At 38.2% G+C, this 19,215-nt stretch overlaps 1 protein-coding gene across 2 annotated transcripts in view; it reads right to left on the reverse strand.

Annotated features, from left to right (window-relative positions):
• CERT1 (ceramide transporter 1) overlaps window positions 1-19,215 on the reverse strand; it is an 80,313-nt gene that overhangs the window by 5,896 nt on the left and 55,202 nt on the right. Inside the window, exons 7-15 of one of the 2 annotated variants that reach the window (XM_085042783.1) lie at window positions 17,331-17,488; window positions 11,344-11,436; window positions 8,558-8,644; window positions 7,481-7,573; window positions 6,821-6,898; window positions 2,513-2,608; window positions 1,705-1,837; window positions 1,512-1,582; window positions 54-182 (exon numbers count right to left, since the gene is read on the reverse strand). In XM_085042783.1, the coding sequence (XP_084898909.1) occupies window positions 54-182; window positions 1,512-1,582; window positions 1,705-1,837; window positions 2,513-2,608; window positions 6,821-6,898; window positions 7,481-7,573; window positions 8,558-8,644; window positions 11,344-11,436; window positions 17,331-17,488 (938 nt within the window). The remainder of the gene's footprint in view (window positions 1-53; window positions 183-1,511; window positions 1,583-1,704; window positions 1,838-2,512; window positions 2,609-6,820; window positions 6,899-7,480; window positions 7,574-8,557; window positions 8,645-11,343; window positions 11,437-17,330; window positions 17,489-19,215) is intronic. The other variant, XM_085042784.1, reaches the window with a different exon arrangement.

A 19,215-nucleotide genomic window follows, 5' to 3' on the forward strand; every position in this document is an offset into this window, starting at 1 on the left:
AATAGAAAAACTACCTCAAAATCAGAACCTCATAGAATCAAAATAATACTTACAGGAGCACTGTCATGTTCTACAGAGAAATTGCACACAATCCATGTTTCTGGATCATTTTCGCTGAATGCTGGTATCTTTCTGATGGCAGACAAATACAGCACATCCCTTTGAGAGGCTGGCCACACTCTCTGCAGAGAAACACCTGAACATAAGCTTTTCCATGTTTGCAAATTAAGTACTTACTATCCTTAGTTAAAAGAAAAAACCAGGCAAGGCAAACCAGGTTAGTTACATTACTGATGTAAAGTATCTTCAAGTTAGTAATTTCATTTTCAAAACTGAAAGGAACACAGCTATTGTAAATAGGCAACAAACTTCTGTTGGCTACACTTCATACCAAAAAAATTAAGGCAAAACTTTAGAGCCTTTGAAATGCAGAGTGCCAAACTGCAGTGAATTTTTCAGTTAAAAAGCCAGGAGGAGGCAGTTCCCCTCCTGTTCCCTCAACCTCGTGTTTGCATTTTAGTTAATACTTGTAAGCTACAAACTGAACTAATGGTTAAGTATATAGGGAAGCATCTGCAGTTACTTATGTCTCTGGAGAGAAAGACAGAGGAGGGATGTATTTATAACAATTATTACTTCAAAAAGCTACTATTTCAGGAAGACAGATATAGCAAACTGAATATTATCCAAGAGAAAGTTTCAGAAGTGAAATGTCTGACAAAATAAGAAAATATACAGAAGTTATTTTCCTGACAATTAGAGAAAAAAGTTCTGCCTTTTACCCCAACCAGTACAGATGATACAACTGTCTCACTCAAAATTATGAGTCCTCTATTAAAGAAGTTTTAAGGCAATCACACTACTGGTAAAATTGTCAAAGAAAAATATTTAACATTTGAATATACTAATACTTAGAAACATGCAATATTCAGGGTGAATCTGTGTATTTCATTCCTATTAATTTAAAAAATCTTACAGTTTCAGTTGTTGAATTATTATAATTCAAATGAACATTTTTCTAAATGGACACCAGAACCATTTTGGGGGAAAAAACAATGACGGTACAAGAACAAATGTTGTACCAACAATTAGAAGCCCTTGCATGACAAGTTTGTCAACAAATTCTGAACAGTAACAGCGTGCTGAAGAGTAACCTGCATTTTTGAAACAAACCATCTGATATAGTGGTGTACATTTCTTCTTTGTAGTCAGTGGTGATTTATTGCTTCTGTTTGCTTTGGATAACTCTGGCCTTGCTGGCAGTGACAATCATGAGAATAAAAGTATGCCTCACTTGCTACTATAAGCTCTATGAGACACATGCACAACCAATTATGTGCTCAAGAAAAGTTTCAAAAATTGATGGAAGTTGCAATTTAATATAGAACTTGTTCTGAAATATTGTCCAAAACAGTATTTTAAACTGTTAAGCCAGTGAAGTATTCAGAGTAATATTGGAACACATACACCTCAGACCATCTCAGTAAGGTATGCAAATGAAGTGTAATTACCTTATGTGTCTGGTAAATGATGATTGCATTATCAGCTAAATTTTCCACAACATGGAAATTTTCAATTGTTGCTAAAAGAAGAGGCGGGGAGGGAAAAAAAAAATCCATCAGCGAACAGTCACAGACACTAGGACAATGCTATAAATACAATTCTTGCAGATAAACCTGCAAAGCTGAAGAACCAATTCCTTACTTTCCCAGTCATTACGAACATCGACATTCCAGAAGTAGTGGCAAACTTCATGTCCTGTTACCCCTTTAACAGCATGGGTTGCTTTCAAAGGATCTAGAACTATTCCGTTCTCTTCCACCTCTCGTCTGTATACCTATACCCAAACACAAAGAAAGAAATGTAGAACAGACACTGTCAAAACTGTTCATGTTTTAATTGTTTAAATTTAATCATTAAAAAAAAAACCAAACCAACAAACCACTTACCTAGAAAACTATCACATGAATAATTTGCCATGGAAGTGTTCTCTGGTAACTACCATTGGAGACATTCTTATGTAACAATTCACATTAAAATACCAGTGCTTTAAGGCTTCTACTGCAAAAATGATTAAGCTACCTTATTTATCACTATCCATAAGCAACAGTAGAACAGCCAACACAGTATCTTGCTACTCGTGTTATTCTTGTACATAGAATTTACATATTACTTTGATACCAAACTTTAAGTAGGAGGGACTGAGAAAGCAATCTGCAAACATGAAGCTATTGCAAGAGTTACACAGGATTTTGTATGAATAAATGCATCAGAAGCCACAGCTCTCATGGACCCCAGTCATAACCTAAACAATGCTAGTCCCAGAGAGGTTTCAACGGCATAACTTGCTGATGGATTATATTGCCAGAAAACCATAGAACAATTTATGTCAGAAAAGACCCTTAAGATCATGACGTCCAGTGAAAAAGATAACACTTCCAAATGTACACTGAAAGTATCTGTCTTCACAGTGTATAATCTTATATGAATGAAACAAACCCAAAATGTGTACCTTCATTTCTCCTTCTTCTACCACTAGCTGCCAGTTGGCATCTCCTCCTACATCTTGCAAGGAATATGTCATGTGGTTCTGTACCATCTCTTCCACCTGTAAAGGAAAAAAAAAAATAGGCATTTTTAACTCATTATTTTCACCTTTTTGAGTAGATACTGTACAGCATTGGAAGTCACAAGTTAATACTTCAATTTCTGTGCAGGAGCTGAATTGGAATGAGAGAGTTCTCTATTAGGTTAGGAACAAACAAATAATGCTGGTCTTCAGAAAAAAAAAAACCCAAAATCTTGATTCAACTTCCAACTTTGTTCTTTGTGAGTACTTCCTATTCTGCCTTTGCGCTTTAAACTGTCAAATATCACCATTTCTACCTAAAAGAGTTATTTATTTCAGGAGATAGGAACTGCAGGCATCTCTAAATGGAATTGAAACACACTGTAACATATTCACTAAAGAGCATTTAAAAAGCTGAACAAGGGCAGGGGGTTTGGGAGGAAGACTGACAAGCTCTAAAAAAGCAAATGCATGTCTAAAGTCAAATTGCAAGAGGAGTGAAGAAAACAGTCACGAGCAAAGCACGCCTGCTCTGTTTCAATTGCATCTTTGCACAGTTGACAGGTAAAAAAAAAAAAAAAAGAACAGGAATGCTTACACTCAAAAGACTATGATGGTAATGCTCATTTAAAACTTACTTGGCTAGCAGCTGTGCCTTTTTTTTAAGGCCAAATATTTACTGTATTTTAATTAAGCTATGTGAATACCTCATTTTTTTATTCCATATAATATGCATGAAAATGGGTACTGGGACAGGAAGTGGATTTTTGTTTTGAATCAAATACGTTATTCTGTTTCTTTGGTTCCCCACCCTTTTCCAAATGCCCCAAATAAAAACAGAAGCAAAATCACAGAGTAACCCTTGCTTACATCATAGGGTGTAATGCTTCAAGTATTGGAAACACTTTAGTAATTTTTTTTCACCCAAGGAGATGATTACTAAAACTTGTCACAGCAAGCAAGTCCACATGATTTACATAATTTCCCTCAACTACTGGAAATACCTATTCTTTTTCAAAATGAAAAGCACTAGAAGAAAACTTTAGTTAATTGACCAACATGAAGATTAGTTGAAGAAGTGCACAATAACAAGATCAATAGACTGAACCCTAAGGTGCTTTTGAACAACGTAGAAAAACTTGAAGCCTAGTGTGCAATAAAATATGTAAAAGATATTTAAGCAAGTATGAAAACAAGTAGAAAGCAAAATTAAGAATAATTAATCCTATTTTTTAATACAATACAGAATTGAAATATGTTATTTACTTTTAATTTAAGGCAGTAATTTTGTTTGTACTATGTACTCCATAGGCAATACACTTAAAACCAGGAAGGAAAAAGGTAATTGAATCAAATAACTCTCAAAGCATAACAAGGAAACAAAATCCCTTGGATGGAAATCCTAGCTTACCTTAGTTTAACTAAGTATAGATTTCTCTAGAAAAGGAAAAGTTATCATTCCAGTTTTTGGGTTTATTTTTGAGTTTAAGTGAACATAAAGCACCTCCAAGATTTATGCTTTGGCTTCTAGACAAGCCAACTTTTGCTGATAGTTACTAACAGGTCTCCTACAAAAGAGTCTTCTTTTTTTCCCAGTGAAACAACAGCAGTACAATACAAACCAGGTAAGAATGTGGGCTATTTAAATGTTGAATTTATTAGCTCTAAGTCACATTTCTTTCAGAAAGGAATCCTAGACATGCTCCCGATACTTACTTTCCAAACCTTCAGGCCCTTATGTATTTTCTACCCCACGTCTTAATTTATTAAGGACAAAGCTATGTTTTATACATTTAGTTTTGTCTTTTTCTACTTTTTGCTTTATGTGCTAAATGCAAGGGATGAAGGAAATATCAAGGAAAGAAAAGAAGGAGGCACCCACAGGAATGCAATCTAGACAGATTCTTACTTCTGCTTCACCAGGAAATGCAGTATTTACACAACCTTCTTGTGCACACGGCCTGTCCAAGCTGTATTTACTCTATGCATGGTCACTGTTTGTCAACCTGTACCTATTTCAGAGGCACAGTTAAGATTCACAGAGTCTCTCCCACCGGAGAGGCATTACTTCCAGCTTCCTAGATAGCTACAGGAACAGATTGCAAAAATACTTGTGCTATGTATGACATAGAGCCTTGACCTGAACTTTGAGTGGCAAGTTCTTTAAAGGGCCTCAGAACAGCTCAACCTATTATAAAGCTGATAAATCCTTAAAAGAAAGTGATCTGAACTCCCACTCAACTGGCAGAGACAAATCAATACCTTTCTAGGCGCACACTGAAGAACCAGTTCCTGTCAGAATACATGCTTATACTTTTCAGTCTTAGAAACAAGGTTGCAAATTGGTACTTGACCTTTGACAGATACCAAAATCCCCTTCATTCACGTGAAGTTTAGGAAAAAGGTCACATTTATTAAGAGCTAAGATATTGGTTTGCGTTCCCAAAAGCCAAATTGTCGGCCTGGGGAAAGAGGCCAATTTTTTATACATTTTTTAATGAAGTCCAGAGCACGAAGAATGGAAAGATCTGCTGCTTTTCTTACCAAGCCCTCTGTTGTCTTGTTCAGTAGAACAGAAACTCCAGAGCAGGTGGACTGACTTGTTGGTCTGGCAAAAATTTGTTTGAGGAAAAATACTTGGAGGATGGGGCTATTTGTGGGGATACTCATACTTTCTGTATTGAGTCCATTAATTTTAAACTGGATTAGGAGGCACTCAATAATAACTTCCATGGAGTATAATCCATGCAGTAGGTCAAAAGGGCAACCTGCCTCCAGTCCATTTAATCCTGATACTTAATGATTTGCATTATTAGATAAGGACTTGGTCCAACTCAAGTTTGGTTTTAAGTGATCAGTTCTGCAGTCACAGTGGTGCTCCAAAATTCAGGTTTATCATATGAATGCAGAAATGTTATCACAGGCATAAAAGAGGTGAAAATGCGGACACCTCCATGTCTTGGCAAATATGAGTTTCCCTTAGGCTGAACCCACAATCTGACTGAGTACTAGTTCCTATCTTGGTAATCAAACTTGCTTTCTGTTACTTATTATTCCCTTGTTTTATTATTCACTCACTTTATTATCCCCTCCTCCCTAAGAAAAAACAACTTAGAAAACTAACTCAGCTGCTGGAGTACTGGTAGATGAGCCTATCATTGTTGTGCAATAGGACTTGCATACTTTTTCCCTTGCAATAAGTTCAAATTCCAGAAATGAACTGACTGCAAAAAGTGTTGGAATTTTAGTCCAGTAGAAAAATCATTAAGTGTTGGTCTTGCTCGTGAAATTGGTAGTAGGGTCTGCCGGTAATAAAATTCCAGGCTCTCTTAACAAAACAAAAAAACAAAAACAAAAACAAAAAAAATCCATTTCTACTGGAAAAAAGAAGATTGTATGGAGCTTTTGCTAATACTTTAAAAAACCTCCAGAAGAGCAGATCCCAGAACGAAGCTCCATATTCACAACCACATACAGACCACAGCTGAAGGAAAGTACTAGCGTGAATACCGTACCTGAACAACTCTTTTGGAGACTGAAAAGCAAACATGTGAACACACTCTTACCTAATTCTACTCTAAACTATCATCTTGCAAGCAAGCACCTAGAGTAATTTTGTACATTACTGGAATACGTCATTACGACTACAACAACATATTCAGAATGTCAGACTTATTTTCTGAAGGACAAGCAAATATATATAAACCCTTCAACAAAATTTGTCATACCCACAATCTTGTTGCTCAACATGTTAAATGGCCTTTTGGTAATCAAACTAGTCATAGAGGTAAAAAATGGTAAAAGTGAACCATACAATTCAGTATATTAATATTATTACAAATAAACACTTTAGACAAAAATCAAACCTTTGACTTAAAAGCAAGAAAAACTCTTGAATCTGAAGCGAAGACCATAGCCTCCAACCTACACAGAACATATGTTATTCTACATTCATTACAACTAGAAATACAACATTTTCAAACTGTTGGCATTTCTACTAAAGCTATTGAAGTAAATAAAATAGTTTCAGAAGATTTGGGCCTCTGCAAAAGTGGTATGCATGCAAGCTGGATGTAAAGAAAGACAACCATTTAGTACAGGAATAGAGAACTCCTTTGTTCGTCTCAATGTACTAGTTTAAAGCAAGCAGTGATTGATGTAACAAAAAAACAAACAACAACCCAGGTTCTAAAGAAGAAGATGAAATACAGCAAAGATATGCCACCCCCACTTGACACATCAATACAGTACCTGGGCGCTGAATCTGTGAACATCATCAGAGGCACTGACTAGATCAATGGAAGACATGGAGGAAGAGCGACTATAGGGCTACCAGAGACAGACAAAGAAAAAACCAAGTAATCAGAACAAAGGCACAACAGAGCGTTCAGTACCAACTTGCAAGCACAAGATAATGAAGAAAAGGAAAACAAAAGCACCATAAGCAGCAAGCACAGCAGCGAATGCTGATTTCATGCACCTACTATACATTATACTCCCAGTGTAGCCCTGGGACAGGAGCATAGTGTTTCCAGTAACACTAAAAAATAACTCAACTGATTCTGATGCAACCAACTGGATTTTTGGGGTTTTTTAAAGTAAAATCAGTTCCATGAATCTGGGTGAAGGTATCTTGAAAACACTGGGGCAAGCCAATTGGGATTTTTCCTTTATTTTCTGTCTGACAAACCTGATTCAAGTAAAGAATATTCTAAACAAGTTCTCAAATCAGTGTTTTTGAGCCAAGACAAAGAGCAGTCCTTCTTCAATTCCAGTTACTTTTTCAAAAATGAGTAGGCCATGGGAAATTACTAGAAACACCAAAAAATCTCACCTACCCATACAAAATATTACATAGAACCATCACAGGACCAGCCCATTATTCTGAGGAGATCAGGATAAATAGCTTACCGTTTGCACAAATCGATGAGTCCCCACAGCAGAATACGCATCTCCAGAAGGTAAGGATGTTGGCCAGTGTAATCTAACCTTTTCGCTTTGGGACTGCAACAACATAAGTTTAATTATTATTAGTCAGCTGCTACTGGGTGGACTGTGAAACAAAGTGAGTCATGCTCAATCTACATAGTGACTTCAACAACTAACGCTGTCCATGACAGGCATGTAGCTGTCATCCCACTGGAATTCTCAGTGTGTGGGCCTGAAGACTGAATTAATCTAAACTTCAAGGTATATTTCTATGTTAAGGAAAACACACTGACAGCATTAAAGATCCATGTAGTACTACCACAGGCACTCAAAACTTCTACTCTTTGCTAAGAGATCCCAACATAGGGTAAATTCTCTTGGGTACTACATGTTCACTAGAAAGTCTTTTAATTCTCAAGCCCTTGTTATTTACTATATTCCTAAGCATAAACCCTTCTAAGACAAAGGATCCACCACTTTATTATTACCTCTCATTTTATATACTGCTATACTTTCTCATACTCTGTATATTTTCTAGAATGCATCTTGTCCATTTTTGATCCTTGTTACTGAAGTGCATTCAAGAAATGAGTTACAGAAGTAACGAGAGACTACTGAATTTTTAAATAAAAACAAACACCAATAGAACTGTCTTTCCTATTTCATACATCACTGAAGTAAAAAGACTTCAGACCGACAATTAGATTTTGAGAGACACTTGTAGCGTTTGATATTTTTATTTTAAAAGGGCACCAGTCACAAATAAAGGTAACTTTCGTATAGAAAACTTATTTAGGAATTAGAAACTACAGACATTCAATAAACTTAGCACTTATACTGCTCTTTTCTAGACAACCTGTGAAGTTTCTTTCTCAAAATTAGCATTAAGCAACAATATTTTATTGTAAAAATATTAAGAGAAATCCCCTGGTAAGTGTCAGAATAAAATAACTAGAGCTTCAGGAGGTGCACCTGTGATGTACACTCCTGGACAGAGTGTACATCACAGGAGTCTCTCAGGAAATGCTCATCATTAAGACATTTTTCAAGTATCAATACCTGTTCTTCCATTTTGTCCTGTCTATCAAGAGCAGCTTCAACAGCATCAAAGAATTCTTCTTCATTAATCAGACTATTAGGACCCTCCTAGAGCATAAGAAACAAAAGTAGTTTAAAATTCTGGAGACATGAAAGTTCCACTTCAATTTAATATTAGAAATATATATTTATATTGTATATGTAACTGATGGAAGCAAATTTCTTCTATAGACCTCAAATATTTTCACTGATATTCACAGATCACAGCTTCTCTGAAAACCTTTACTTGTTAAAGGAAGTGTCTCCCTCTAACAACAATTTAATGATAGTTGCATAAAGAAGAACAAGCCCAGGAAACTGAGTAATAGTGTCAGTATGCTTTGACACCAAATTTAGGGTTTAATTAATAAATATCTTCTCTTGAAAATGTTTACAGTGTCGGTAAAATACATCTATTAACATAACTGTGTAGTTAGACCCTTTCCAAGTATTTCCATGCCTTAAAGCACTGATTTTCAGGTATGTGTTGAAAAATACAACAAGTGAAGACAAAATTCTGGGGATCTCTACTGAAAACTCCTGGAAAGAACAGTTTAACACTAAACAGCAGGCAGAGTTGAGTCAATGATTAAAAACTCTACTCTACTAATTAAAATAGTAATTTCATAAAATTAGGTTTACTGAGTTTACTTTATTGTAAAACAACCTAGTTCTGCAAACTGAAAAAAAGCCCCAAAACTGTGTATCAGCAGTAATGCCTGGAAGAAGCAGGAGGGTTCCTAACCATGTAGACGAACTCCAACTTCCTATTTATTTTATTCTTTTACAGTGCATGTCTCAGTGACAACAGGTAATCTAAGCTGAAATATCTTAAGTATCTGTACTATTTCTCAGGCTATTATTTGTACATAGAAATATATTTGATTAACATGATGAAAGGGTCAAGCTCTTAAAAATTATGCACACTTTATTACAAGTGCATTAGCTTACATTACTGTGGATGCCTCATCTGTGGAACTGTCGAAGGCCAGCTTGGATGGGACACTGAGCAATCTAGTCTAGTGGGAGGAGTCCCTGCCCATGGCAGGGAGATTGGAACTAGATGATTTTTAATGTTACTTCCAATCTAAATCATTCTATGATTACTCTTCAAAAGGTTGTTTACATATCTTAGGATAGAACTAAACACTTCACTGAGGAGACTGGTGATGAATTATGCAATTTAACAGAAAATGTAATATAAAATCTAAAATCTGAATGTGGCAACACGGTATTTCAAGTGGCAGTGACAAATTAAAAATCAATTTGAGTTAAACTTCATATTCTAGGACTGCCTGTGCTGTCAGGGTTTTCATATTTTTGCTTTACTTTTCTCTACAGCTGAACCAAAAGAAGGGGGAAGTACAATACAATTACATATAAGCAGTATGAAATGTATGAGAAAATAACAAAAAATCAACAGCACTATCTGTAAGAAACATACTTCAGACAAGAGCAAAACATTGAAGGTAAAGGTATACTTCCAGTATCAAGAAATTCTTCATACAGGTTCAGTTTCCAAGGTGAAAAAGTAAGTGTGGCATCAACACACTTCTAAATCACACTTGCACTGACTTGTGAAACTTCACTTTCCTCCTTTGAGAAACAACCCAATCTTTAAAGTGTATTGGGTTGGCATAGCAAGGTTTTGGTAGCTGGAGTGGCTACAGGGGTGGCTTCTGTGAGAAGCTGATAGAAGCTTCCCCCATGTCCAACTGAGCCAGTGCCAGATGGCTCTAGGATGGACCTGCTGTTGACATTGCTCAAGGTCACGCCCGTCAGTGACTATGGCAGCACCTCTGGGACAATGTATTTAACAAGGGGAGAAAAGCTTGCCATGCAACTGCAGCTGGAGAAGAGCACAGTAAAAGTATGTGAAAGAAACAGCTCAGCAGGTACCAGGTCAGTGAAGAGGGAGGGGCAGGAGGTGCTCCATGTGCTGGAGCTGAGATTCCCTTGTAGCCCCTGGTGCAGATCATGGTGAAACAGTTGTGGCCCTGCAGCCCATGGAGGTCCATGATGGCGCAAAAATCCACCTGCAATCCTTTGAGAAACCCAAGCTGAAGCAGGTGGATGCCCAAAGGATACTGTGATCATGTGAGAAGCCCATACTGGAGCATGTTTCTGGCAGCACCTGTGGCCCCATTGAGAGAAGCTCATGCTAGAGCAGGTTTGCTTGGCAGGACTGTGATCCCATGTTGGAACAGTCTGTTCCTACAGGACTGCACCCTGTGGGAAGGACTCATATGGAGCAGTTCATGAAGAACTGTAGCCCATGGCAGGGACTCATGTTGGAGAAGTTCATGGAGAACTGTCTCCTATGGGAGGAATCCCACGCTGGAGCAGGGAAAGAGTGTAAGGAGTCCTCCCTGTGAGTTGGAAAGAATGGCAGAGACAATGTGAGATGAACTGACCTCAACCCCCATTCCTTTTCCTTCTGCACAGCTGAGGGGTAGAAGGCAGAAAATTTGGAAGCAAGTTAAATTCAGGAAGAAAGGAGGGGTAGGGGAAGGATGTTTTTAAGATTTAATAAGTAATGAAGCTGTATTTCCCCAAGTTGAGTCTGTTTTGCCTGTGTCAGCAATTGGTGAGAGACCTACCCCTATTCTTATCTAAACCCAGAAGACTTCTGATTCAATTCTCTCTTCCCTATCCACCTGAGGAGGGGAGTAACAGCTTGGCTTGGTGGGCACCTGGTAGCCAGCCAGAGTCAACCCATCAGAAAGAGTCACAGTGTTTTAAAAAAATTTCAAAAGCATAATTCATACCTCATAGTCCGGCCCTCCAAAGTGGGACTTTTTCTTCAGTTCTGTCACAGCATTTTTGTATGCTTCTTCAATTCTTCTCCTTTTCTCTGTCTCCTGTAAAATTACACAACCATTTGATGCAGTGAGAATGAATTGTCAACATGTCAATAAATGGAATGACCAGGGGAGGTTTTTTGCCCAGGTACCAACTGCAAAGCTGATGAGTTTCTGAATTTATTTGCATGTATGCATTATATATGTGCCTATATACACGCACATATAATAGAAAGCTTGGGGAACTAGCTACCTTGAGGATAAGCCATGTGGAAGAAACCAGATCAGGAAGCAAAAACTGGTTTCTAGTTTAAGCATAGCTATTCATGGCTTGCTGGGGATCATACTTTGTATCTGACACTTCATAGAAAGCTTCATGACACAAATGCTTGGACAGGGATAACAGAGGGTAAAAAGCAAAACAACTGGCAAAAAGCTAACTTGATGAATGTAGTGATACCCTGTAAGTTTGCATCTATAATTAGGGCAATGTGAATAATTTTGTGGACTCCATGCACAGAATGCAACTTGACATCCTTCTCCTGTAATAGATTGTGACTGTAGTAGCAGCCAGTCTATGTAGACACCAGATGGTTGTATATTTCGAATAAAATAGTAGTAATGCCATAATCAGATTAAGTCTAATATTTCCTCTGCAAATCCTGCCTACTGCCAGCTACTTTCTGTGAAAAAGCTATTAACACTTCTGAAATTCTAGCAAAATTCAGCTTTTGTATGCAAGATGTTTCTCTGACCCCTTTCAAAATCACTTCAGGTGAAAGAAAGTTAAGTCTTAGAAGTAACAACTGGATGATAGACACCAGACACTATTTGCCAATATGGGTATAATTATCAGCAAACTGAAATTTAAAGACGCAGTAGAAAACCCTAAAGCAATACTGAAAGACTGAGTTTATCAATTGGGAATTTGGTGGTAATATTCACTCCAGAAGACATTTTCTAATTTGGCAATAGTTTTGATGTAGTAAAGTTTTCTACAGAGGAAAAAAAAAGCAGCACTCTGATGGAGACAATATTGTGCTCAACTGTGACTGTAGGCTTTTACCTTCTGAAACTATCACAAAGAGGCAGTACCTGCTAACAGATTTCACAAGATTTTGCATGTTTATCTTTTTTGAAAGGAACTGGAGAGTCCCGAAGATGCAAAAAACACGTCTTGAGTATAAATCACTGAGAAAAGCACAGAAATTTTTACAGGCTTGGAATGAAAACCAAAACAAACTAACAAAAGAAACCCCACCCAAAACACAACTCCTTCTCCCACTCACCCCAAATCCCCACACTTCCTGTACTTCAATCTGCAAATTAGTTACAATTCACATGTGTCAAACTACAGCTCTCCAAATCTGCCACCTTCTCTTGGCATTAACATTAAATAAGGCAGAAAAAAGAACAGAAAAATGCTGCTGCTGCAGTCAAGACAATGTGAAAAGCATTATCACAAAGACTTGGTTGCAAGTAAAACAATGGATCTAAATACTAAAGACAAAAACCTTTCCTTGTGTATCCATTTTTAGGAAAACCTATTTTAAAATACATTCAGTGTATTATACACTGCACATTCAATGTATTATATACTGCACTGGAAAAAAAAAGTCAAGCTCAAGATCTTAAGAGCTAAGTGTAAAAGGTGGAAAGAAAAACTGTAACTACAAAAACCTACAAATACTATATGTTTCATATCTATTTCATTCTGGACACAACTATTTCGGTAATGAATGAAAACCCACCATAGAATCTGTACTTCTACCATCTCACAATATTTATTTCCTTTTCAGAAAAGTTTACACATCTGTCCAAGAAAGCTGAAACTACAAAGATCTACACCATTCTCATGCCACATCTATCAGATGGCAAAGCAATGTCTTTTGATCAGGCCCATAGTTATAAAAGCTGCTCTTATAAAATAGTGTTTAAGCACTAAACCAAAAAGATACTATTAAACCAAAAGCAGCTCTACAACTGTAGAATAGTGGTAGCAGAGGTCTGAATACAGTCAGTTGATGGCCTTAAGGGTGTAGGTGTCAAGGTGCTGCTCACAGGGGACTATAGGGGTAGCATTTGTGGCAGGAGACAGGCTGCCCTGTGGCAGACACAGGTGGCTTTTGCCAGCTCCAGAACAGACTCACTGCAACACAAAGCTGAGCCCATCAAACCACTTGTCTGAGACCACAAAAAAAAAAAAAAAGGAGCAAAAACACTCTGTGGAGAGAAGAATTGGAAGAACAAGTGAGAAACCACAGAGGAGATGTCAAGGCCAAGAAAATGAGGAGGTGCAGCTCTAGGGCAGAATATATCCACACCACAGGGGTATCTCCTGAAGGAACTACATCCCATGAAGGATCCACAGTGCAACAGATTTTTCCAAGAGGGCTGTCACTGATGGAGGGTATCTGCACTAGAGCTGGGAAAAAGTGTGAGGAGGAAGAAATGGCAAAGATGAAGTGTTTGACTAAGTGCAACACCTCTATTGCTCACCCTGCACTGGCTGCTGCTAGCAAGGCTGTGGAACGTTAACGCTCCAAGTGAGAACACACAGCATGGACTGGACAATCAAGGCATCCAGCCCAGCCAGCAGGGGTTAGTGAAGGGCAGGCCCTGCCTGACCAATCTCATCTTTTATGAGAGGGTGACCTGTTTAGTGGATGAAGGAAAAGCTATGGATGCTGTCTGTCTAGACTTCACTAAAGCCTTTGAGACTATCTCCCAAAGCATTATCCTGGAGAAGTTACCAGCCCGTGGTTTGGATGGGTATACTTTTTGCTGGTTAAGAAACATCTGTCTGGATGGCTGGGCCCAGACAGTGGCAGTGAGTGGAGTCACATTAAGCTGGTGGCTGGTTATCGGTGCTTTTCCCAGGGCTCAGTATTTGGGCCAGTCCTGGTTGATATCTTTACGGATGACCTGGACAAGGGGATCAAGTGCACCCTCAGTCAGTTTGCAGATGACACCAAGCTGGACGGGAATGCTGATCTGCTGGAGGGCAGGAACGCTCTGCAGAGGGATCTGGACAGGCTGGACCATGGGCTTAAGTTCAACAAGGACAAGTGCTGGACACTGCAACTGAGTCACAACAACCCCAGGCAGTGCCACAGGCTGGGGCAGAGTGGCTGGAAAGCTGCCCACAGGAAAAGGACCTGGGGGTGCTGGTGACAGCAGCTGAACATGAGCCAGGGTGTGCCCAGGTGGCCAAGAAGGCGAATGGCATCCTGGCCTGGATCAGCAACAGTGTGGCCAGCAGGACAAGGACAGGGATTTATCCCCCTGTACTCTGCACTGGTGAGGCCACACCTCGAGTGCTGTGTTCAGTCCTGGGCCACTCAGTTCAGGAAGGACATTGAGATGATGTCCAGAGCAGAGCAATGGAGCTGATGAAGGATCTGGAGCCCAAGTCCTGTGAGGAGTGGCTGAGGGAGCAAGGGGTGTATAGTCTGGAGAAAAGGAGGCCCAGGGAGGACCGCATTGCTCTCTAAAACCACCTCACAGGAGGCTGTAGCCAGGAGGGGGTTGGTCTTTTCTCCCAGCTAACAAGCACAAGGAGAAGAAGAAATGGCCTCAAGTTGCAGCAGGGGAGGGCTAGATTGGGTATTAGGAAAAATTTCTTCACTGAAAGGGCAGACAAGCATTGGAACAGACTGCCTTGGTAAGCAGTGGTATCACTGACCCTGGAAATGTTGAAAAAGATGTAGATGTGGCACTCAGGTACACCGTTTAGCTGGCAGTGTTAGATTAACATTGGATGAGGTTTGAGGTATTTTCCAACATTAAGGATTTTCTGATTCTAGGTAGAGGAGCCCACTGAGAAGGAATGAAGTTGAGCTTGGGAGAAGGGGCAAGAAAGCTGTTCTAGTGTTTGTCTTTCTGTCTCTCTCATTAACTTCCCCTTATTTTAGATCAGCAACAAATGGATTTTCCAGATGTCAAGAATGTTCTGCCATGAAAAGAACCAGGGAACAATCCTCCTGTCTTTCTCTTAACCCACGAGCTTTCTCATTCTACTTTTCTCTTTAATCCTGCTGACTAGATGCTGAGCAGCTTGGATGGGCATTTCACTCTTTGCCAAGGCTCTCCCACTGTAATTCTAGTTATTTAATTCAATTAAAAATTCTCCTCTTCCAAAAGGCTAGCTAAGAGAGGACTACAAAGTAATGACTTCATATACTAATTAAGGTACTTTACCATGACTATCCTCTAAACCCCAGAAAATGTCACTTAAAAACGGAACTTTAGAAAAACCTGCAAGTGTGCCAAAGCAGAGCAAGTTGAAACCTCTGAGGTTTCAGGAGCTTTTGCCCTTTTAATTCTTTAGAAAAGAAGTTGAAAGTAGTCTGCAAACCCCATTAAAATATACTTACTCATGCTGTATGAGATATTAGTCCCATGAGACCCCAAGTGAAATTTAGGCTTGAATTTGTCAACTACTTGCAACCATAAATGCTTTACATTTAGTTCACAAGAGAACAAAAATGTGACAAAAACCTAATCTAAATAAATTCAAATTGTATTTTATCATATCATTCTTCATTAAAATATACTGAATTACAGGCAAGGAAAACTTCACTTCATCCATGCTCTAAGCAAAGTCTCATCAACACAACTAAACTGTATTTATCCAGCATAGGGAAGGCTTTTGCTGGGGGACCCAACAGTAGCCTTCCAATACGTTAATGAAAATCATGAAAGTGAGCCAGACTCTTCACAGTTTACAGGAGAATGCTGAAAAATATGCATCAGATACTGGGAAAAAAAAGTTACTCGAATGGGATATAATGCAATAATTTTTCACTCTAACAACAGATGAGCAACAGACCTGCTCAGAAGAGCTGTGCAGCCTACAGCTTTCATAAAGCCCTGAGCAACCTGGTCTGACTCACATTGTCCTTACTTTAAACAGAAGTTTAGAGCAAGAGAGACCTCTAGAGGTTTCTATCCAACCTAAACTACCCTATGATCCTGCAAACAGGCTTCAAGTCTTGGACCTACTGTAATTCCTCCAACTACTCAGGTGAAGCAGTAATGAATTGTTGACACAAGTCACAATACAGTAAGACAGGGCCAGGCCTTTGATATATACACAGGTAATACAAAAAATAGGATCAAGGATTCAAACACGGATGCATTTTTTCTGAATATGTTCACGCTTTGAACAGTGTATCACAAAACAGAATAAGCTTTGATGCATGATATATAAAACATGAAAACATCTGAAACAATAACAGAAAAACAGCTGGACTGCACACCAGCCAGCAATGGCAGGATTCTAGGAGTTACAGCCTGAACTACAACCTACCATGTCTCCAACAACAGATCTCAGGCAAGAAGACACTGCTTCTTTAGAGCTGTTACACTGGTTGAGGAGGTTCAGCATGAACTATCACTGCCATTACCATAACAGATATTCTAACATCACACACAGAAGATTTACCTGATTAGTATAAAGCATAACTTAATCTCAGCAATTTCCTAAACTAAAATAATTGTATCTTAAAAAGACATTCAAAGTTAGAACCGACTGTCCTCCCCAGCATTGTCAGTACCTCTTATCATATTAAAATATTTCAAAGACTTGCACATTATTTTGCATGCATGGATAATGAGGTCTATGTTACAAGGCTGCAGGTAATATGCTTATTACTCTTAAATAATTTCAGGTTCTTTATACATATAAAAAATTATAGGACTACTATCTGGAAAAGTGCTGTAAAAGAACATACTATGATGAATACAGCCACTATATCACCAGTCAGGGGGCCAGGATGAGGCCCTGTAATATTTTATGGCGCTAATAATGAAAGCACCTAAAATTAATAAATGCTGTACATTAAAAAAAGCAGCTGATGGAGTACAAAAGTTAATAACAGCTTATCTGAAATTTCAATTTCAAGCTACAGAAACTTTCTTTTCCAACAAAAATAAAATAAAAATTAGCTTACCTTATCTAGCCTTTTTTGCCAGCTTTCTTCACGTTTTACCATGAGTTCAATACAATGAGAGAGTGTAGCAAGGATTCCAGCAGTAGTTGCCTTGAAAGTTATAGCTTCTCCTTTAAAGTCTATGCCATTAATTCCTTTGGGTGTTACATGTGGAAACACTAAAAACACATAAATGAGATCACTGATAGCTGCCTTTAAATCAAACAAGCACTTCACACATATGTGTTATATTTGAAGACAATAGATTGGCTAGAAAGTTAATTTAAAAATAAAAATCTAAAGTTGCAATAATGTCCACAGCTATCCACAGGATAAGGAAAAAGATTCAGAAGGAGGAACAGATCCTTGCAGCTTCATCTTGCTATACTGTATTTCAAGCCTGCTTGTAATGCTGTATTACTCTGCACTCTGCAAATCATGTGGGTGGAGGGAGTGGTAATAGTTTGTAACAATAGCAGTTTGACAGCATGAAATGGGGCCTAATTAACACAGAGCAACCTTAAAAACATATCAGACTCAGCACTAAGAGAGGAACAATTTCAAAATGTCATCAAACCCAAAATGTAAAATTCAAGGTTGCTTTAAGCATATAATTATAGATTTTAAAACCTCAAAGTAAAAAGGTATAAGATAAAAGCATCAAATGTGCTGAATTTTCCAAGTACTGTGAGTTTTACAGTTCCAAAAACTACTTCATGCTGTCAACCAGGCCATCTGTTGCTAAGGCTATTTAAACAAGTCACTTAAAATGTGTGACAAAAAAAAAGTACCTATTACATGTCAAACTGGTACGTAGGTTGACATAATAACATATCAAGCACTGCACATGAATGTCAGAAAATATTACAAAGCAGAAGTAACACTCAAGTTGAAGCTGACTGAGCCCAGCAAGTTAAAGTAACTCCTGCTATGCCACAGGGCAAGCTCATGACTTCTCACCTAGCTTGATGTAAATTTTTCTCCATTCTGTCAGTTTGTTAACACATCACTGTTTTAGTTTAAAAACTACAATTAATATTTGAGTAAGTTTATCTGTTTGCGAGAGCAAAGCAGATCTTTCAAGCAGTTCAGTTGTTCTAGGAAAGAGAAATCAATTGCTATTCTGTAATGACAGAGCATGGTGTCTGCACTTTGGGAACAGAAAGCAATCGTCACATGGTCTTCAGCAGTGATTTAAGTCTCTAGAGCTTTTATATGCCTCCCTTTCAGTAAGAATCAAACTTTTTCAAACAAGTCATTACAGACCATGCACTACTTCAAATAGCTCAAGAAGCATATTGTATTCTACTATGGTGGAATACAACTTCTCTTTTTTTTGTTAATCAAGAACATTCCCTAAAAGATAAAGGTGATGGGGGTTCAAGGAAAAAAAAAGGAAAGCAAGGAAAGAAAAAACTATTTCAAAATTATACTAAGCAGAGAAGCTCTCCCTTCCCAACAGCTGCTGAGGGAACACAGAGGAGACTGAGACTGAAAAGTGGTATAAGCTGGCAAGGAGGTAATGCAGTGGCTCCACTGAAAACAATTAAAATTACATATTTTATATTAAAATTATACAGGAAACAACTGAGAAAAACTTCACAACTGAGAAAAACTGGTTTTACACTAATAATTTCTCCTGTTGGTGCAGGCTATATGTTCACATGCAGGCCTAACAGCACAGCTATAATGCTTACAGATAAGATTTTTCTCTTTCAATTAGGAAATATGTACACATGCTGAAGAAACTGCCACTAGCTGAAACACTATCTAAGTAATTCCAGAAATCTCTGTGGTACAATTTAAGGGAAACATAGCAACACAGCCTCTTTCCTGGAAAAGAAAGAGCTTTTGTCCCCTTCTAGGTCTCAGCCACATCTCATTAACACTTCCATACAGCTTTAGT

The sequence above is a fragment of the Lichenostomus cassidix genome, chromosome Z, assembly GCF_008360975.1.
Source record: "Lichenostomus cassidix isolate B80296 chromosome Z, HeHo_3.0, whole genome shotgun sequence".
Taxonomy (NCBI): Eukaryota; Metazoa; Chordata; class Aves; order Passeriformes; family Meliphagidae; genus Lichenostomus; species Lichenostomus cassidix.